General features: G+C 62.9%; 1 protein-coding gene across 1 annotated transcript; it reads right to left on the reverse strand.

The window, feature by feature from the left end:
• Window positions 1–462: 462 nt before the first annotated feature.
• LAPTM5 (lysosomal protein transmembrane 5) lies at window positions 463–19,141 on the reverse strand. Its single transcript, XM_079115185.1, has 8 exons — window positions 18,957–19,141; window positions 6,214–6,307; window positions 5,745–5,821; window positions 4,594–4,722; window positions 4,035–4,157; window positions 2,969–3,064; window positions 1,742–1,831; window positions 463–655 (listed from the first exon to the last, which is right to left on the reverse strand). The coding sequence occupies exons 1-8, from the start codon at window positions 19,041–19,043 to the stop codon at window positions 566–568; spliced, it is 786 nt and encodes a 261-aa protein (XP_078971311.1). The 5' UTR covers window positions 19,044–19,141; the 3' UTR covers window positions 463–565.
• Window positions 19,142–21,452: the final 2,311 nt, after the last annotated feature.

Consider the following 21,452-nt stretch of genomic DNA (forward strand, 5'->3'; position numbering starts at 1 on the left):
CTGAGTTCCGTGGAGCGATTGGACGGTGGCTTCATTTTTTTGTGTGTGATCAAATGTCACCACTCCCCTGTCTATCGTTTATCACGACTTTGAATGACATGGGTGGCTGGACGCTTGACCCTTCAAGCAAGCGCCGTGGGGAAACCGACTTCACCGAGAAGGGGACAGGCCTCCCCGCAGGTGGCCACAGAGGCCCTGCAGACTGACTACCCTGCTCGCCCAACGCCCGGACAGCGGTTTGACCAACGTGTTTTATTGACGACGGACTTGCTTCGCTTGACAGCTGCGGGTGTCGCTGGGGGATCGTGGTCGTCCAAACAAACTCACTAAATCCAGAATAAGCCGCCATCTACAATGACCGTCCTTGTCGGGGACAGAAGCGGGGCTGTAGGGCTGGACTGCAGCCTTCAGCCTGAGCCAACCGAGAGCGCCGGCCCTCAGGACGGACGGCCAGCGGGGCACACGGTGGTTGTCCTGAGGCTGCGGGGGTCCGCCCAGGGCCACCAAAGCAAAGCAGCAGGTTACAGGTGACCGGGCCCCTCCGGGTGGGGCCGACAGGCGAGGCTCACACCTCTGAGTAGGGGGGCGGCGCCGGGCCCCCCTGGGGAGACTTGGAGGGCAGAGACAGGGCCTCCTCGTAGGTCGGCAGGACCACCTGGAGGGACAGAGAGGAGGCGGATGGTCAGGACCCCAACCCCCACCTCCAGCAAAAGGACCTCTCCTGGTGGCTGGCGCTGCCTGCCTGAGATGGGGCTCTGTCCCCAGCGCACACACTTGCCGTTGCCCATTTGGCAACAAGTCCCCTCGTTTTGACAAGGCGCCGTTTTCCTGGAAACATTCTCAGTCCCTGTGTTTTCCAAAGAACAGGACGCCTCCTTCAGACCCAGGGGGTGGGCTGGCTTGGCCCCTCAAAGTAGAATCCTGCCCCGCTGGCGATGGCCACTGGTTGGGAGGAAAGCATGTGACCCAAACCAGTCCCATCAGATAGACTCCTCTTTCTGTCTGACTGGGGAGGCAGATGTCAGCCTACCGGCTTTGGCAGCTATTTTGTCACCACAAGGAAAAGCTGCCTGAAAACAAAACCGACCCTGAGGAAAGCAGAGTCAGACGACGGAGAGGATGAGACCCTGGCGCCAGGACTCAACCAGGCCGGGCCAGACCCACGTTGGACTTTCACGTTCTTTGAGCTAGAAAGTTCCTTTTCTTTTCACTTAAGTCAGATTGAGTTCGGTTCTGCCACTCGCAACAGAGACGTCTTTCTAAGAGGAGCCCCACTTCACGGGTGAAGCGGGCGCCGTCCAGGCCCCCCTCACCAGCGGCCCTGAGCACTCTGGGTCCCCTCCGCTGGAAGCCCTTTCCTGGCTCACTTGTACCCCTCCACCAAGCAAGACTGGGCCAGGGTCCCCGGCTCCAGGAAGTCTCCCTGACACCCCAGATGCGCCACCTCTGCGCCTCCCTGTCTTCCCGCCACACCACAGCTGCGTCTCTGAGGCCAGGTTCTCTCTGGACCATACCCGCTTCCAGAACAGGGGAGGCACCTCAGTTTCCCCTGCACCCCAAGATGGGATGTGCGGCCACGAACGCTGACCGGGGGAGCAGGATCTGCCTGGGGACGGAGGGCACCACATTTCATCTGGCTCAGCCCTTATCTTCAAGTGCAGAAACAGGCCCAGAGAGGGAAAGGCACTGGCCCGGAGTGGCACAGTAAGAGAGCGGCAGGGTGCACCCTCACCTGGCTCACCTTGGGGAGCATCTTGGAGGTGCCCTCCTCGGCCGAGTTCAGGTGCTTCAGGAGCCTGTAGCATCTCCACACGCACTTGAGCAGGTAGACCTGGGCAAGAGCGGGTCAGGCTGTCGCCGCGGGCCCTCCTGCCGCCCCAGAGGCCTGGGACAGACTCCCCAGGAGGCGGCAGCCAGCTGCTGCTGCTCAGGCCCCTGGTTTGGGGGTCTTTGCCGGGCAGCCCGGGTGCTCAGGGGAGGCTCGCTGGTGGCCGCCACCCCCCACAGCAAGGGCCTTGCAGGGCCATGGTCCTGCAGACCCCTGAGCACCCCACGGGATCTCACTCCCCAGGGGACCAGCCCGTCTCCAGGGGGCAGGTTACAAAGCAGGACGGCCGTGCTGTCCACAGCAACAGAGGGAGGAAGGGAGGGGAGGTGCGCAGCCCCAGCCATCAGCTTCCTCAGCGTGTGGGGGGGGGGGGGTCGGGAAGGGTTCCAGGCGGACCTGCTGGGGGAACAAGGGACGCCCAAGACTGCCCCGTCACCTGGGGGGACTTAGATGGCACAGGACAGGGAGGTCCAGGGAGCTCAGCAGGTGGGAGGCAGCCAGCCAGGAATGAGGGGAGAGAGCGAGCCCCGAAACAGGAAGAGAGAGAGAGAAGGGGTGGGGAGAGCGCCAGGAGGGCCTGGGCTGGAGGCCGGGTCCTCCCGTAGGGTGGGTGCACGATGTCACTTCCCACTCTGCTCCCCCTTGAGGTCCCTGCATGCCACTAGCCTGGTTGGGCTGGGTCCCTCCCCAGAGAGAGCTTCCGAAGCAGCCAAGTCCTGTTTCCCTGGGGAGCTGGACTCCGCCACGGGTCTCCCGGGAGACGCCCCAGGAGACCCTTTCCTCCCTCTTTCCCACCCGACCTCTACTCACGAGCTGGACCCGTCTGCAGGGTGGCTTCTGACCACCCAGCTGTGACGTGGTGGAGCGAGACGTGGGCCTCCCACTGCAGAGGAGACCTGAGCCCCGGAGAGCAGCGACCTGCTGGGTCCCGCTGCCCGGCCTGGGAGGGTGGGCTGCCACTCAAAGCCAGGCCTGTCCCCACCTAGCGCCGGGTCACACACGGAGGCCCTGGCACCTGAACACAGGGTCCTCACAGACCTGTCCCCTGAGCAGGACAGGTGAAGCTGAGGCAGTGAGGAGGGCTAGATGAAGGAGGGAGGGCGGGGACCAGCCCCGGGGCGCCTGGGGCCCTGTCCTCACCTTCAGGACAAGGACCATGACAAAGGCGATGGAGAAGATGGCCATCATCTTGACGAACTGGCTGTGAGTCACGCCCTCCTGGCTCGGGAGGAAATTCTGCAACAGGTTTGGGGCCACGTCAGCTCCTGGCCGGGAGCCGCAGCGGGGCCCTCTGTGCAGGGCAGTGGATCTGGCCCACGGAGCCGGCAGACCGAGGAAGCAGGTGCCCCTGCAGCTCCGGCCCATCTGGGCAGCTCCTGTGCCCTCTGGGTGGACAGGAGCCACCCGGCCCTATGGCACCCAGGAGGTCACATCCCAGCCTGTGACTGACTGGCAAGGGGTGTCGCCCTGGGAGACGACCCCGGGCGGTTGGCACATCTGTCCTCGCGCTCTCTGATGCGCCTCCTGCTCGCCTAGAGCCCAGGCCCCTGCCCCGCGTGCAGGCTGGGCCTGGAGGCTCACTCCTAAAGGTGGCAGAGGCACCTGAACCCCATCTGACATAGGCGTGGAAGACACAGCCGCTTCCTGCTGTCCTCCGGATGGGGTCGGGGAAAGCCAGCAGCCAGGCCACCCAGGCACTGGAGTAGCCTAGCAGAGATCCATGGCTGGGGAGCGGGCAGAGTGCAGGCAGCCAGAGGTGGCCTCCCGGGCTCAGGTCCCTAGAGATCTCCACAGCCAACCTCTCAGCTGCACCCTCGGGGGACCCCGGGCCAGAACAACCCGTTCCCCCAACTCCTGATCCTCAGGAGTGGAAACGACAAATGTTTGCTGCTTTAAGCCGTGATGTTTGGGGGCCATCTGTCAGGTGACAATTAAAAAGAAGAAAAGAAAGGCTAGTGTTATTCTGAGGTGCCATTCACAACCCAGGACTCCCTCTGGGACGGGGGGCCGCTCCTGCAGCTTCCGCCCTTCCTGGAACCTGCTTCTCTCACTCCTTCCGAGTGTCTTCCTGAGTGCTCCCTCAGTAAGTCACACTCCGGGTCTTCCTCCCAGGACACCCAGGCACGGAAGCACAGAGAGGCAAGGTAAGTTGCCCCGGGCCACACAGCCAGTGAACAGGCGCGGGCCTCTGCCCCTGGCCGCTCACCATGTGGTTCATGGACTTGAAGTTGAGATAGGTGGGCACCTCCACGTAGGAGCTGCAGAGGGTCAGGATGCTCAGGCAGAAGTCCAGCAGTCGCAGGGTCATGAGGGGGACCTGCGAGGAGCCCTGGGGGAGGCAGATCAGGGAGGAAGGATGAAGACTGGTAAGCAGAGGCCAGGTTACTGGGGGGCACCATTGGGCCCTCCCCAGAGAGACCATCTCAGAAAGAGAGGCCAGCGACTCTCCAGTCCCCAGAGACCCAGAGAAAGGCCCGATGGTCACAGCAAGGGCTGGTGGCAGGCCCAGGACAAGAGCCCGACTCCAGACCAGGGTCCTCGGTGACCCAGCCCCTCAACCTTCTCCCAGAAAACCAAGGAGACTGTGGTCAACCCCAGCAGGAAGGAGTCAGCGCATGCCCGGGGCTGCCAGCCTCTCCTTCTCCAGGTAGGTCCCACAGGAGGGGCTGAGCGGAAACATGCCTTCTCCCGGGGCTGCCGGGAGGGCTGGGGGCTGCCCGACTCCACCCGGCCCTCCGGCCTCCCCAGGGCTGGGGCCTACTCACCGCCCGGCTCCGCGAGGCGAACGTGAGGTAGGCGGGCAGCTCGATGTAGGAGCCCAGCAGGGTGAGCAGGCACAGGAGGAGGTCCATGATTTGCAGGGACAGGAAGGGCAGCAGGTACCTCTCCCGGCTCTGAAAGGCAGGCCCTGCTCAGGGCGGCCCTGGCACGCCGCCGGGTCCCCATAGGCCCCCTCCCTCCCCAGACAGCGAGACCCCTGCGCAATCAGCCACGGCTACCTGGGTCCACCCATCCTCCTGAGAGGCCGGGAGAGGGTCTTGGGGTCTCAGGAGACGGCAGGGGACCATCCCCACCTGGACTCCATGCACCCCCGAGAGCCCAATGGGGAGGAGCCTCGTGTCCATTGTATGGAGGAACAGGGGTAGGGGAGGACATCCTGGGGGACACTTGGGCTAGGTCCAGAGGGTGGCTGGAGGGCCTGGGGTGGGGAGGAGCTGGGGCATCGCACCGGGGACGACAGAGCCCAGCGCGAAGGACCCCACTCTCCTGCCTGAGGCCAGAGAGAGGCTCCAGTCCCTGCCTTTGACTGGCAGTGAGTGACCACTGAGACCCGTGCTGTACACAGGCAGCTGGGGACAAAAGTCACAGAAGGCGTGATTTCCTGGGGTCTCACGGCAGGGTCTGAAACGGCCTGGGGAGCAGCAGCACATGGCCAGCTGGCACCCAGCTGTTGCCCCTCTCTGCCTGTCCAGGTGCCCAGCTCCCATCTGCACAGAACAGGCCCCTTTCTGGTGGCGCTGTGGCCAGATGGGCTTCCTGCCGCTCCAGCCGGGGCCAGGGCGGGTCCTCCTAGGCAGGGGGCCGAGTCTGCCTTGGTCTCCCCACCTGGCTGCGCAGGGGCCCAGAGCCCCTCTGCTGCCACACAGGCACCTGGGTCTCTGCAGGTCGGTCCTCCCCGTGAGATGCCGAGGTCTCTGGAAGGGTCCAGCGCTTGGGTCCCCCTGGGCCCCACCACCTCTCAGAGCTCCCCTCCCGCCTCGTGGAGAGCCCGCCGCCTGCCGGGCAGCCCAGCGGGATGCGGGTCTCTGGGTGGCTCTGCCACGTCAGGGCGGCCACAACAGGTGCACCGGGCAGCCCAGGGCATCTGTTCCACAGGCAAGGGGCACCCCAAAGCTCGGAGGGGCCCCGCCCTCACCTTGACCACGCCAAGCAGCAGGCCCAGGCTGATGAGGAAGAGCGTGGCGATGAGCAGGAAGCTGGAGACCAGATTGGCTGCAAGGCACGGGTGTTAGCTCCTGGGACCCCTGGGCGGGGCAGGTGGCTCAGCGGAGCCAGGCCCGCACCCGCAGCTGCAGCTGGAGGCTGGGCACAAGACAGCTGTGCGGGCTGGGGGCTGGCGGAGCCACTGCACATGCGAGGTCCTCGAGGGCGTCCCCGAGGGGTGGCTGTGAGTGACGAGGGAGCTGCCAGCTCTGGGGTGGGGGCAGGGGGCTGCGGGCGGGGCACGAGGTGGGCCAGGGGAGCTGCCTCCAAGGCTTGGTGGCCCCGGAGGAGCAGCCCCCACAGCTGCAGTGGCAGAGGCCCCAAGGGGCAGAGGCTTGGGCGAGGTCGTCGGAGAGGGAGGGCAGGACCCAGACCCCTCCCGCCACAAAGCCCGGACCCACCGATCCTGAGGTAGACGGTCTTGGAGAGCCTGCAGGAGACGGTGCCGTGGGCCACCTCCACCGCGTGCTCGGCAAACAATAGGACGCTCATGATCTGGGCGGAGGAGAGGCCGTCAGCCGGCCTCCCGGGCCCCACCCGCCCAGGGGATCACCGTTGGGGCCTGTGAGGAGGGTCCCAGGTGGGCTGCCCAGCCAGCAGTGGGCTCCCCAGAGTGGCAGCTCTAACTCATGACCCTGGTCCTTCCTCTTCCCGGCTCTGCAACCTTGGGCAAGTTGCTAGACCTCTCGGTGCCTCAGTTTCCTCATCTGCAAAATGGGGCTGACACTAGGAGCCACCTTCAGAGCCACTGTCCGAGGAGATGCCCGGAGGGCACTCAGACCGGCTCTCGGGAAACCCCGCCCCTGCAGGCCAGGTGTGGGGTGGGGACGGGTTCTCACGGTGGAGCCCTAGGCTCTCGGGCTCTTGGTCACAGTGTTTGAACACTGAGCCATCGACACGGGCCTGGGACCGCCCTGGAGGGTGCCGCGTCCCTGACTGGCCAGCTGCCCTGCCGGCCCTGACCCTGTGGACCCGTTTCCCATCTAAACATAAGGACAGCCAGACGTCCACCACCCAGGCTGGGGGGCCAGGCGGGAGAGTGGGCGCTGAGCCCCTGCAGGCCTCAGGCCCAGGCGGGGACGTCTCTCCTGTTCACGCGGGGCGGTGGCTGTTGAATGAACTGGGCATCCTGTCCCCTCGGGGCCCTTGCTAGGACCTGGCGGCTGAGTGCCAGGGTGGCCCTGCCCCTTGCTGAAGCTGACAGAACTGAGGTTTGAAAGGCCCTTGGGCCCATGCAGGGGCCCTGCGCCACGGCCTCTACCACAGCTTCTAGCCAAGGCCTCTCAATAAGCTGCGTCCGCATGCTGGAAGCAGGCTCCCCGCCGCACACAAGCACATGGTTCTGTAGGAACGACCTGCCCAGGCCGAGAACAAGATTATCCCCTCCCTTGTAGTGGGTGCTCTACCTCCACTAATATAGCCTAAGTTCACATTGACTTTCTAGGTGTCCCTGCGCTGGCGATTCACTTAGCCAATACGTAGCCAGACAGCCACCAGCCGCTTCCCCTGCTGTGTGGGATTTTGGTTTTTGGGTTTTTTTTTTTAGCTCAGACACAGGTCTCCATGTGTCTTCCTACCCTAGTACATCCTCTCAGGGTGTCTGAAAGGCACAGTGCAGAAGAGTGACAGCGAGCTGGCTCTGGAGCCAGACCGACAAAGTCACTACGTGACCTTGGGCAAGTCACTGTCCCTCACAGAATTTGCACATCTGGAAAACAGACATGGCTGTTTCCAGGAATAATCGATTACGTTGATTTGCAAAGTGCTGAGCCAGGGCTGCTGAGGGGCTGAGGGCTGAGGGCTAAGGGATGAGGACTGAGGGATGAGGGAAGAGGGCTGGGGGATGAGAGATGAGGGCTGGGGGATGAGGACTGAGGGATGAGGGATGAGGGATGAGGGCTGGGGGAAGAGGGATGAGGGCTGAGGGATGAGGGTTGAGGGCTAAGGACTGAGGGATGAGGGATGAGGGATGAGGGCTGGGGGATGAGGGCTGAGGGATGAGGGATGAGGGCTGAGGGCTGAGGGCTAAGAGATGAGGACTGAGGGATGAGGGCTGGGGGATGAGGGATGAAGGCTAGGGGATGAGGGATGAGAGCTGAGGGATGAGGGATGAGGGTTGAGGGCTGAGGACTGAGGGATGAGGGATGAGGGTTGAGGGCTGAGGACTGAGGGATAAGGACTGAGGGATGAGGGCTAAGAGATGAGGACTGAGGGATGAGGGATGAGGGCTGAGGGATGAGGGATGAGGGTTGAGGGCTGAGGACTGAGGGATGAGGGCTGAGGGATGAGGGCTGGGGGATGAGGACTGAGGGATGAGGGATGAGGGATGAGGGCTGGGGGATGAGGGATGAGGGTTGAGGGCTGAGGACTGAGGGATGAGGGATGAGGGCTGAGGGATGAGGGCTGAGGGATGAGGGCTAAGAGATGAGGACTGAGGGATGAGGGATGAGGGCTGAGGGATGAGGGATGAGGGTTGAGGGCTGAGGACTGAGGGATGAGGGCTGAGGGATGAGGGCTGGGGGATGAGGACTGAGGGATGAGGGATGAGGACTGAGGGATGAGGGATGAGGGCTGAGGGATGAGGGCTGAGGGCTGGGGGATGAGGGATGAGGGCTGAGGGATGAGGGATGAGGGTTGAGGGCTGAGGACTGAGGGATGAGGGATGAGGGTTGAGGGCTGAGGACTGAGGGATGAGGGCTGAGGGATGAGGGATGAGGGTTGAGGGCTGAGGACTGAGGGATGAGGGGTGAGGGTTGAGGGCTGAGGACTGAGGGATAAGGACTGAGGGATGAGGGCTAAGAGATGAGGGATGAGGGATGAGGGCTGAGGGATGAGGGATGAGGGTTGAGGGCTGAGGACTGAGGGATGAGGGCTGAGGGCTGAGGGATGAGGGTTGAGGGCTGAGGACTGAGGGATGAGGGATGAGGGTTGAGGGCTGAGGACTGAGGGATAAGGACTGAGGGATGAGGGCTAAGAGATGAGGACTGAGGGATGACGGCTGGGGGATGAGGGATGAAGGCTAGGGGATGAGGGATGAGAGCTGAGGGATGAGGGCTGAGGGCTGAGGGATGAGGGATGAGGGCTTGGGGATGAGGGATGAGGGTTGAGGGCTGAGGGATGAGGGATGAGGGCTGGGGGATGAGGGATGAGGGTTGAGGGCTGAGGACTGAGGGATGAGGGATGAGGGCTGAGGGATGAGGGATGAGGGTTGAGGGCTGAGGCTGAGGGATGAGGGTTGAGGGCTGAGGACTGAGGGATGAGGGATGAGGGTTGAGGGCTGAGGACTGAGGGATAAGGACTGAGGGATGAGGGCTAAGAGATGAGGACTGAGGGATGAGGGATGAGGGCTGAGGGATGAGGGATGAGGGTTGAGGGCTGATGACTGAGGGATGAGGGATGAGGGATGAGGGCTGAGGGCTGAGGGATGAGGGCTAAGAGATGAGGACTGAGGGATGAGGGATGAGGGATGAGGGCTGGGGGATGAGGGATGAGGGCTGAGGGATGAGGGATGAGGGTTGAGGGCTGAGGACTGAGGGATGAGGGCTGAGGGATGAGGGCTGGGGGATGAGGACTGAGGGATGAGGGATGAGGGATGAGGGCTGAGGACTGAGGGATGAGGGATGAGGACTGAGGGATGAGGGCTGGGGGATGAGGGCTGAGGGCTAAGAGATGAGGACTGAGGGATGAGGGCTGGGGGATGAGGGATGAAGGCTAGGGGATGAGGGATGAGAGCTGAGGGATGAGGGATGAGGGTTGAGGGCTGAGGACTGAGGGATGAGGGATGAGGGCTGAGGGCTGGGGGATGAGGGATGAGGGAATGAGGGATGAGGGCTGGGGGATGAGGGATGAGGGATGAGGGCTGAGGGATGAGGGATGAGGGATGAGGGCTGAGGGATGATGGATGAAGGCTGAGGGATGAGGGCTAAGAGATGAGGACTGAGGGATGATGGCTGGGGGATGAGGGATGAAGGCTAGGGGATGAGGGATGAGAGCTGAGGGATGAGGGATGAGGGTTGAGGGCTGAGGACTGAGGGATGAGGGATGAGGGCTGAGGGATGAGGGATGAGGGCTGGGGGATGAGGGATGAGGGCTGAGGGATGAGGGCTGGGGGATGAGGACTGAGGGATGAGGGATGAGGGATGAGGGCTGGGGGATGAGGGATGAGGGAATGAGGGATGAGGGCTGGGGGATGAAGAATGAGGGATGAGTACTGAGGGATGAGGGCTGGGGGATGAGGGATGAGTACTGAGGGATGAGGGCTGTGGGCTGAGGGCTGGGGGATGAGGGATGAAGGATGAGGGCTGAGGGATGAGGGCTGAGGGCTGAGGGATGAGGCATGAGGGATGAGCACTGAGGGCTGAGCACTGAGGGCTGGGGGCTCCTCTAGCTGTCCCTCCACCTGATACAGAAGAGGGAGGAGGCTTGGTCTCGCTGGGAGCGCAGAGCAGCCCGTAGCAGAAGGCAGGGGCACCCAGCGTCCTCGCCTCCTGGCCTCACTGTTAGTGAGAGAAGGGCAAGGAGAGGCCACGGTCGTGCCCAGGTCCGAGGAGGATGCCTGCGGGCTGGGAGCGCCGTCCCGGGTGGAGGCACCTGGCCAGGCCACAGTCCTCCAAGAGAGTCCCAGAAGCCCAGGTCCGGATGTCCAGGGCCACAGCTCTCCCTCCCTCTGGCCCCGTGGTGTCCACCGGACGCAGCCCGCCTTCCCTGAGCTGGGGCAGATCCTCCGGTCAGGGCCGTCCTGGGTCAGGAGCCGGGCTGCTCTCCTCCCACGAGGTCTGGGCGGACACAGCTGCCCTGGCTCTGCCGCTGAGCTGGGCGGGCAGGATCTGGGACGCTGGGTCAGGAGGCCCTGGCCCAGCCCAGCTCTGCTCCTGGGCCAGCCCTGCCCGCCCGGCCTCGGCCTCCTCCCCAGGGGGTGGGAGGATCGCCTGCCAGCCCTCCAGGGTCACTGCCAAGTCAACAGCAGGTGCTGCCGGGAGCACTGGGGCAGCGGCAGGCCCTGCGCACGGGTGCCCCTCACCCCCAAGAACACAGCCTAACTGCCACCCACCCCGCTGCAGATGCCAGTCTTCAGAGGGCCCAGGGGCAACGAGCGTTCTAAAAACCACAACAGGGGACACACGGGCTCAGGGTCCCTGACAGTCCCACCCTCTGCTCCACCCTTGAGCAGGGAGGGAGTCGGAGTTTCCAACAGAGAAGACAGGAAGGCATTCCAGGAGGAGCAGCATGTGCAAAGGCCCAGGGGCCAGGAAGTGCAGATGCACTTGGATCCCTCCAGGGAAGACGTCTCCTACCCCAGAGGGGGATGTTACCAGTGGGGATGTGAGGCCCAGAGAGAGACAGTGACCTGCCCAAGGTCACACAGCAAGGCTTGCTGAGTCAGAATCCGCTCAGCCCTCCCGGCTCCGAATCTGGGCTCAGCCTGCACCTTCCCTCTCCACTCTCCGTTCCCCTTTCCACCCTGTCCCTCTGCTGCTGCTTGGTTTCTGTTCCCATTCTCTGCTTCCCGAAGCTGAGCGGGACAGGAAGTGGCCCAGAGGGCAGGAGAATTTCTTTCTGTGGGAGCAAGTGACCCACTGCCTGAGCTAAAAGCAGAGGCCGGGCTGCAGGAGGAGGCGGCTGGCTGGAGGTGCCAGGGCGCAGGGGAGGTGCTGGGGTGGCCTGGGGTGCCGGGGGCATGGCTGCAGCCGATGCTGCTGGAGTTGGTGTGGCCCTTGGTGGCAGTTGGTGGTGAACACTGGGACCATTTGGTGCTAACGGGTGGCAGTGGGTGAGGCAGGGGTGGTGACCGAGCAGGTGGTCACCCCTGGGCGTCCTGGGCGGCAGCCGTTGGCCGCGGGGGTCACGTGGGAAGGTGCCGCTGCGATGCCAGGGGCCCTGACGGGGTGACGGCGGCGCGCCCTCCTGATGGCACGGTGGAGCCAGTTTCGCTGGCGGGGGTGACGTCAGACTCCTCAGTGCCAGGGGCAAGGCTGTCCCCTGCGGAGGTCGGAGGTCGGGCCCACCCTGCTGCTCCTGCTGGGGCGGCGCCAGAGACACTGCGACTCCCGGGGGCAGGGGACAGGGGTAGAATTTGCCAAGAAAGGACCCGCGTGTCCAGGGACACTCGCCATGTGCCCCAGCTCAAGACGCTCCCCGTCTGCTGCCCTCAGGCTGGTCCCACTGCTGGAGGATGACCTCGGACTCTGCGTGGGCGGCTCTCTGCTCACAGAGCGCCACCTGCCAAGGGGCCCAGGCGACCCCTGGGCGACCCCCGCACCCAGCCCCTCTCAGGCGTCCTCACCCCGTGGCCTCAGCCTCCAGGGCTGCTGCCCGCTTGGGCCCCTGGGTGGTGACCATGGCCTCGCCCGCCCCTGCCCACCTGCCTTCTGGAGAAGAGCCACCTGCCAAGGGGTCGTCACAGCTAATGGGGCAACAGGTGGAGGCCGTTCCCCGAAGCTCCACCTCCCCAGCCTCCTCTCCAGCCTCCCCAATACCATCCCAACGCCCCAGGCAGGGCGCCACCCCCGCCAGCAGCTCCACCCGCGGCCTCCAGGGTCCCAGGGCCGGCCTCGCTCTCCCCTCTGCGGCCTCCCCGCCTCCCCACCCCACCCCTCCCAGGACTGACTGTCCCCCCACCTGGACCCCAGGGCTCACGGGCCTCAGTGAGAACCCCAAGGTAGCCAGAGAGGCTCTGTGTGGCCCTCGCCGAGTCACTACTCTCCGTGCCCCCGTGTCCCACGTGCACCACCTGGGAGAGTGGCCTTAAGAGGCAGGTGAGGCGACACCTGTCTGTCACCCGACAGTGGTCCAGAGGCGGGGCTGAGCAGCCAGGCACTCATGCAGCCACCCTACCCGGCCCTGGGAGCCAGGTGGCTCCGTGTGTCACAGCCCCAGGGTCCCCCGCCACCGCCCGCGCAGCCAGGCAGATACAGGCCGGGAGTTCCCGGAGGCGGCAGCCGTGGGAAACAGCCAGGTGCGGGGCCCAGGACCACAGCCCGATGTGGCTCTCGGGGCAGGCAGTGACCAGGAGGCCGCCGGGCCGGCCAGCACCACCTCCCAGAGGGTGCGAGTGAGCTTATCAGGACCTGCGCTCGGGACGTCTGCGCCTTCGCGGGGTAAGTGACGCGTTTGTTCACGAACACCAGGTGAGGTAAGCTAGATGGGCTGGCCCCGGAGCCACGCCCTGGGTGAGACTCGGGTCAGAGCACCCGAGCACAGGGATCAGCACACGGGGCTCGGGGACACGGAGAGCTCAGGGACACTGGGCCTCCTGGGAGGAAGCAGGCCTCGCAGATCTCCCCAAGCCTCTCGGGCAGGGGAGCAGTGTGCGGAGGCCAGAGCGCCAGGAGCTTCCAGGAAGCTGCGCGGCGTTCGCCCCATGCACCAGGTTCAGGGTCACCCATGTGCCACAGCAGGTCCTCAGCTGCATGGCTGGGAGTGTGGGGGTGGCTGGGGGACACATGGGGGTGGGGACTCAGATGACAAGAGCACCCCAGGAGGAGCCACGGCTGGTGCAAAGGCCCTGAGGGCAGCAGAGCACAGGGCTTCCCTGATCCGGGAGAGGGACGCAGGAAGTGCTCTTGCCCCGCCAGACCCTCCCTTTGGGGACTCGGTGACCGTCCCCAGGCCTGGCCCAAGTGAGGTCATCCTCCCCTCCCTGAATATCACCCACAAACAATCACCCAAAACCGTCCTTCCCCGTTACCCTCAGAGAAGAGACCCACAGTGACAATAAGTGTCGGCGTCACTACCGCCACTGAGCAGCAGTGCAGACCAGGGCCCTGCGCCCAGTCCAGCCTCCGCAGCCTCCTCTCAGCCTCCGCGGCAGTTCCTGCCATCAGTCTCACTTTCCCCTACTCTGCAGGTGAGATTGAAATCGAGCCTTTGTATGTGGTCTCCGTGTTTTAAGAACGAGGCCACTCCGGATGAGAAAGGCCACCCACCCCTGCTGCCGAGGAGACGGCCCCTCCCCGGTCTCCATCTAGAACAGGACCCCTGGGTTCTTCTTTATCCACCATCATGAGCTACAAAGTTGCTTGGCCTCCCTGAACCTCTGTTTCCTCTTCTATGAAATGGAGGCTGGTGACAGTTGTCATCTGTCCACGCTGACAGGGGGAGTGTTGACCCCTCCTCGCCAGGAGAGGAAGCTGAGCCTGAGGTGGCCAGCACCCTGTCCTGAGTCCCCACAAGCGGCTGCGGCCGAGTGTCCGCTCGCTCTGCGTCCTGCCTCCTTGGGTTTCTGCACCGTCACCGCAGGCAGGGCAGGTCCCCTGGGACGCCAGCGCAGACCTCAGCATGAGCTCAGAGCCAAGCCCCGGTTCTGGGCGGCTGCTCTGGGCTCAAAATAAGAGCCTCATTTCCTGGGGAGCTCAGACTTGGGGCAAAGTCAGGGAAGCCCCCGTGGGACCCATCCTGCTCCAGCCACCAGGCTCATCCCAGCAACCCAGTGCCTCCCCCTGGGGACACCTTGGGCTGATGCCTCTCCCAGCTCTGTCCCTCTGACGGCCGTGGGTCCTCCAGCTGAGGTGACCCCCAACACCTGGGGCCACACCCACCTGCTATTCCCAGACTCCCCTTTCCTCTGACTTGGGACGGAGAACCAGGAGGGGCGGGGGCCAGCCTGGGGTCACACAGGTAAGTGACCACCACCGCTCAGGCCCCCAGGCCTAGTACAGCAGAAGGAGCAGGACTTTGTCCCCAGAAACCCTGCTGCATAGCCCCCAGAGCCCCTTGGATCTGCCGGCGGTCACTCCCTGCCGCCTTCCCAACCCCCAGGAAGGGCTCAGGGCCGCGGAGGCCGAGAACAAGTCCTCTGCCCACCCAGCAGCCCCAGGCGTGAAGGTGGCAGGTCCCAGGTCAGTGCTGGGGCTTCCCTGCCCGGCAGCTGGGGCTGAGTTTCAGGCCTCGAGATGAGCTTTCCAAAGGGGAGCGGCCCCCATGGTGGCTTCCCACAGCCACCGCCTGCCAGACCCCCGCTGCACCTGGGTGGCCTCACCACACCTGGGAAGGGTCACCCTGGGGGAGAGGACCCGGGCCTCACTTAACAGACGAGGACACAGGCCCCAGGTTGGCGAGTGGCAGAGGTGGGCCGCAGCCCCAGCGTAGAGCAGAGGGAGGAGCAGGAAGGAGCTCCAGGACGCAGCCGGGACCTCCTGGATGGGGGCTTCCTGGAGAGGGTGGCAAAGAAGTGAGCAGGAGGCCGGGGAGCGGACAGGCCCTGAGGACAGCCAGGTCCCCGCCACAGGCTGGCCGAGGGTCGCTTCTGTCCACTCCCTGGCCCTCGTCTCATGGCACAGCCCGGCTTGGGGGTAGCAGCAGCCTGGAGCAGGCCACTGGTCCCCCACGCTCCCCACGTGGCGTGCAGCAAGTCAGGGCCCCGCGGGCCTGGGTCTCCTCCCTGTGCAGCCAGCAGAGGGCCCTGCGCAGACCCACCCTGGCTGGCCTCCGGGCTTCTCTGGAACCCCACAGGCCTCTCTCAGGCGCCCTCCACCAGCGTGCCCTGTCCCCAGCACACCCAGCAAAGCCCTCCTCCAGAAGCCGTTCCTGAGCCCCAACATCCGCGCCCCCGGCAGCCAGCACTGTCCTCCGCGGCACTGCCACAGCTGTCCTTGGCAGGCCGGAACCCTCGAGGGCAGAGGCCGAGAAGGAGCCGGGCTGCGCCTGCCTGGGCAGGGCTCCTGGGGCCGCCTGAAAACCCATCTGCAGCCAGGCCAGGCGACATCTCCTCGCTAGACAACAGAGGCCGCTGAGTCCTTCCCAACTCAAAAGCAGGGCACTTGAGCAGCCAGGCGCAGCAGAAGGGGCTGAGCCAGAGCAGGAAACGAGCCCTGTCCCACCGACGCCAACGAGCAAGCCACTAGTGTCATGGGGAGTGGGGGCCCCAGGGGCCGCGTGTGGCTCCGGGCCTTCCAGGAGGCTGAGCCGGCTCTGTCCCCCAGGCTGGGCTGCACGGTGACTTTCCCCCGAAGCACGCAGCGGGGAAAGGGAGAGACCCCTGGCAACACTGCCCTGGCCGGTGGTTGAGGCCACCGTCACGCATCCCGTGGTGCGAGGCGCTGATGGCCCTTCAAGTCCCAAAAGCCCAGTACCCCAGCCCCACGGTGAGAAAGTCCCAGGCCAATCCCCAGAGGGAGGGTCCAGGAAGCACCCAGCCAGGCTCCTGGGGCCAGGCCACCAAGGACAAGGAGGAAGGAGAACGGCCCTCACCCAGAGGACGCAGGGACATGCCAGCCGGGCCAACCCCGGGCGGGCCCCTTGGAGGATCCTGGAGGGAAAGGAGGTTGGGAAGTCAGCACCTGGACTCTGGCTAATCACAGCCAGAGGTGGTCCTCACTGTGACGAGCCTGCTGGCCCTGTGGGAGGCGGCCTCAGGGGGACAGGACACACAGGAACTCTCCCTACTATGGCCACCGTTTTTCATCTAAAACTCTTCCAAAAACAAAAAAGTTTACTCTAAAAATCCACACATGCTCATTGCAAACGTGGAAGGGCCAGAGGAGGGCAGAGCCCAGGCGCCCGGCCAGGCCCACCAGGCCACCTGCCCTGCGCCCCCTGGACAGTCCTGCACCGCAGTCAGAGTCTGTGCGGGTTTTTCCACGGCAGGCTTGGGGTTTTCACCTGGATGGTGCGTTTCTGATGACGGGATTCCACAGCTGGGGGGACGAGGCCAGGGAGAGGGCTCTGGGCAAGCTTCCCTGGGCCCGCCTCCTGCCTGACCTGGGACCCCTACGGCTGCCGGCAGCCTGGGCCTGAAGAACAAGCTCTCTGGCTTCTCTGCAGCCAAGTCCAGACGCCCCAAGGTCCTCGGAACAACTGAGCAGTCCCAGGGAAGGTGCGCGCCCCAGCCGGAAGCCGGCTTCCCCGAGGGCACCAGTCTTCCCGGAACCACTCAGCACGGCTGTCTTGGGACGTCAATGGCCCAATTTAACTCTCCCCAGGGAGGCCGAGTCCACAAATAGCTTGCAACGTACGCTCTTGTCACCCATGGCTGGCTCCAGATGACAACCAACGTGGGCAATCGGCACATCTGGACGGCAGTTTCTCTTCTACCATCCAGATGTTCAAGGTCCTGTCCACGCACCTGCCACCCTGGCCACCCTGGCCTTCCCGGAAAGAGAAAGGGGCCAGAGGTAAGCCCTGCTGAAGCCAGCCGAGAAACCCAGCCCAGAGGCAGCCTCCGGGACGGGGCGTCCAGTTGGCAGGCCACTCCTCTGTTCTCAGGCTCTGGAACATTCCATGGCTCCCCGTGGCTCACACTACAGGTGGTGGTTCTCAAGTAGGAGCGACCTGCTTGGGGTCCTGGTTGATGGGCAGGGGCAGCACTGGCAGCCCACGGGTCAAAGCCAGAGATGCTCAACCTGACGACGCGCACACTCCTCCCTCCCGACACTCCAGACCAGAGAGCAGTAATGCGTTAGAGAGAAGGACAAGTGCACAGCTTGTCACTCAAAGCCTCATCCCCCCCCCTGCAGCCCCTGCACAAGCCCCGCTCCCACAACTGCGCACACCCCCCAAGCCAGCTTCTCCTCCACCCAGGCAGACCCCCTGCACCTCCTGCAACGCCACCACCTCCAAGAAGTCCCGGGTCACTTGGACCCACACACTCTGCGGTTCTGTGCATGGAGACTGGATATGGCTTGACCACGTCCAGGTGAGCGCGACAGATGGAAGGATGGAGAAGAAACCTCAAGAGAAGTGCAGTCCCGCCCGGCCTGCCCTGAGGTCTGTTCTCTGGGCCATTTTTAACCTGGAATCAGCCACTAACATGGAAACAGCAGAGGACTGACATAAAGCCTGCTTCCTGCTTCTCGAGAGTCAGAAGAGCGGTGCCAGCGCCCACATCCCTCCGTGGCAACAAAGAGGGAGACGAAGAGCAGCGCCAGGGTGGGCAGAGCCAGGCCCCAGGCCATCTGCCCTCGGAAGTCCCCCCAGGGGCCGTCACGACCCCAGAGGCGTCGGGTCTGAGCCCCCGCAGCCGGTCGACACCCCCGGCCTCCGACTTTCTAAAGAGGAAACAGACTCAGAGACAGCTGTGCCTAAGGCACACGGCCAGTCGCTGGCAGAGCTGGGGCAAGGACCCAGGGACCTTGTGCAGGGACACCTCTGTACCTCACTGTCCCCCCGGCCCCCATCTCAGAGACCGAAGGTCCTAAAGACTTGACATTGACAGTCGAGGTGTTCCCTCCTCTCTCCCATGGGCTCCTCTCAGAACCAGTGTCCTGGGTCTGACGGCCTGACCCCAAGTGCTCAGGCAGCAGTGCCCTGTCAGGGCACCATTCATGACAAAACCTGCAACTGTGTGCAGCTCCAGGTGGAAACAAACTCTAGGTCCTCACGGCAACCCTACTACTCTTCACTTATTATTATTTCCATCCCCATTGGTTAGATGAAGAACAGAATCAGAGGTTAAGTAAGTTGCCCAAGATTGCACAGTACAGATGCAGAGAAGGCAGGGTGTGTATGCAGGAGACTGACCACTGAGCAGCACCACCCCCCGAGGGCCAGCTCTTTCCACAGCCCTGGCCACCCTGCCTGCAACCACAGCAGCGGCAGCTGGGTCTCAGAGTGTGCAGCAGTCCACACAGCGTGCAATCTAGGCTGATTTTGAGGAAGTTCTTCCAGGCGCACAGAGAACTGCCAGCCCCCAGCCGTGCCTGAGTCACCCTGGCAGGAAGACGCTGGGTCTGGGGGAGCTGGGTGTGGCTCTGGACAGGACAGAACAGGGACCCTGGCCCTGGGGGAGCCTTGACTCTGGGGACTGTGACTTGCCCAGAGTCACAGTGAGGTGACAGAGGGTTCCTGCCGGGAGGCGTACAGCCGCCTGCAGAGGGGAGCCGCCGGGGCCACCACCCCTGGTCCCGCAGTGCCGGGCCAGGCCAGCCAGTGCCTCAAGCTCCCTTGGGTGGGAGAAGGCCATGGTGGGGCTGAGCCCTGGCCCAGAGGTCGCGGCTCCCCCACGAGAGGCGCAGAGGGCACAGCCCAGCCCCGTCCAGGACCAGGGAGACTCAGAGCCGCCCGGGTTCCCATTCGTCAGGGGGAAACTGAGGCCCGGAGCTGGAAAGAGGTGTCCCAGGTCCCACAGCGGGACAGGCAGCAGGTGGCGGGCTCGGCGGCCCAGGCCCCACGCACACGCACAAGGGCCTCGCCCTGGCTGCGCACTCACCACGTGGTAGATGGCCAGGGCCAAGGTGACCATCCGGACATTGAAGCAGCAGCAGGTCTGGCGGGCGGGCGCCGCACGGAGAGCCATGGTGCTGCCGCCCCTCCTCTGAGCCTCTGAGGGAGAAGGAGCCCCGCGCCCAGAGCAGGGCAGAAAAGGGGAAGCTGCGGGCTGCCCGCCTCACTTCCGCCCTGCCCTGCCCGCAGACAGGCAGGGGCAGTCGTCACGACTGGGGGGCGGGGAAGGACAGCAGCCTGCCTCAGAGAGCCGGCCAGCCCTCGCCACTCCCAGGGGCCCTGGGGAAGGCGGACCCTGCTCCCTCCCTGCACGCCAGATCCAGCTAAGCAGCTGCACACACCCTACTTCCTGGATGCTCACTCAACCCCTGGAAGCGAGGACGGTGGCCAAGTCCCGTGCTAGATAAAGAAACAGAGGCCCAGAGAGGTCAAGGCACTTGCCCCAAATCACACAGCAGTTAGTGGCAGGATTCAAATCTAGATCTCTCTGGTCGTAGAGAAAGCCACTGTCCATTCAGTGCTTCCCTATGTTCAAAGCATGCGCTGGATTAGGTCCCCTACTCCACCCAACCCTTTGAAGGAAGGGCTATTATTATCCCCATCTTACAAACAAAGAAACCGAGGCAAAGAGCGGGAACATGACTTGTCCAAGGTAACCCAGTCAAAGAGGAGCAGGGGTTTGAAGGAGCCTGGCGGTTCTGGAAGTCATTCCTAGAGCTGAGGACTTCCCAACACTCCCCGTCTCAGGGTGAGCCCTGAGTACCTCCAAACTAGGTCAGAAGGAGAATTCCTGAGCAAAGCCACCAACCACGAGTCACAGAACCAGACTCTTCCTCCAACTGATCTGCAACTCCTGGCAATCTGGAAGACCTTATCGAACCCCCTTTGTGGGCCTCAAGACTCCCTGATACAGGAACCCAGGGGGTTCTTTTACTCCCTCCCTCTTAGGAAAAGTTGGAATTAATAAACCTCAACTGCTAAGCAAGTTACCCGGGGATCTGTACTTCTTTCACAGATGATAAGTTATCCATACTGCAATAAAGGAAGGGAATAAGAAACGTGGGTAAAATGCCGGTATACAAGGTGTTGTCCCAAAGCTGGGCTTGCTTGCAACATACAGGTTCCAGCAGAGAGCAGAGCAGCAACTGCTGTGAAGCCCCACCCTCCCATGACATCATGGGGTTTGGATTGGACAACACAGCAGCCCATCATTTCAGCCCCAGGACAGGTTATAAAAAGTCCGTATGCCCCCTGCCTTGGCAAAAGTTGTGTTGTCCTACCCATAAAACTGACTGGTGGACTTGACGTAATTTTTCTCTGTCGGCCAATGAGACCTGAGGACCCTGCAAGTGTGGGGTTTCTGGGACGTGCAGCCAGTTCCTTTCCTACGTCATCTCCAAAGCTGTTCCTTTCCTCCACGAGCTTTACTGAGCCCTGACATTTTAGCAAAGGGACACAATTCAGTGATTACTCTTGTCCTGGGCTTGAATCCTGGCACCTTCTGGCTGGGTAACCAATGCCACAAGAAAAGCCACAAGGCCAGAGAGACTAGAGATTCAGAAAGCAGGGGCCAGGAAGGCCCTGAGGCCATTCTGAGGTATCTGCGTTTGATGGTGCTGGGAAACCTTGGAAGATCTTATACCATAATGAAAGAGTCGTTGATTACATTATGATTTGGTGAAACCACAACAGGTATGGAGCTGATTCCCAAAGAGAGGGATGAAACACTGATGGTGTGTGACATACTTTTATGATCTGTGAATGAACATTTTTCATTTTATAGTGATCAATTCATTTTAATGTGCAGTACAAATTCTGTGATTTTCCATTATGGGAGAAACAGTTTCATTTAAAAACAGATGCATTTAAATTAAAAAAGCAGTAAGCTGATTTAAAGAGAATGTGTTAAAAATCTAACAGGCACACAGGGTGACAGCCATCAAATTGGAGAGGGCTTGGGAATTCCAGGGCCTGGGAAATCCTAGCTCCCCCTAAGTGGCTGTGTGATCTTAGGAAAAGTGCTTGATCTCTCTGAGCTGCTGTTTCCCTTTTGGCAAAAACGCAGGGGCAGGGTTGAGGTAGATATGAGATCAGGCCATGTGATCAGGTTTGTTCCCTCCTTCCAGTCCCTCCCTGCTCCCTGTCTCAACCACAGTCTGCCCTTCGGGAGGAGGCAGAACTGGGATTTGAACCCTGAGTGCTCTGATCCTGAGTCCTGACCTGATGACAAGCGGCATCCCCCCACCCGCCACTGTCTGCCTCCCAGGGCACTGGAGTTCTGATGGAGACATTTGCTCCTTGCTGGTCAAACACCCGCAGGTCCCTGGGCGGGGCGCTCAGTTGTGGACTTTCTACCCGCTGAGGACAGATAAAGACCCCTGAGGACGCCGGCCTCCTAACCCCTGAAGCTGTGCGCGCGTTCTCTTGAACACGGCAGAGGGCTCACAGATGTGCTGGGTGAAGTAACGCGACAGGCTTATTG

The sequence above is a fragment of the Sciurus vulgaris genome, assembly GCF_902686455.1.
Source record: "Sciurus vulgaris genome assembly, chromosome: 1".
In the NCBI taxonomy this organism is placed as follows: domain Eukaryota; kingdom Metazoa; phylum Chordata; class Mammalia; order Rodentia; family Sciuridae; genus Sciurus; species Sciurus vulgaris.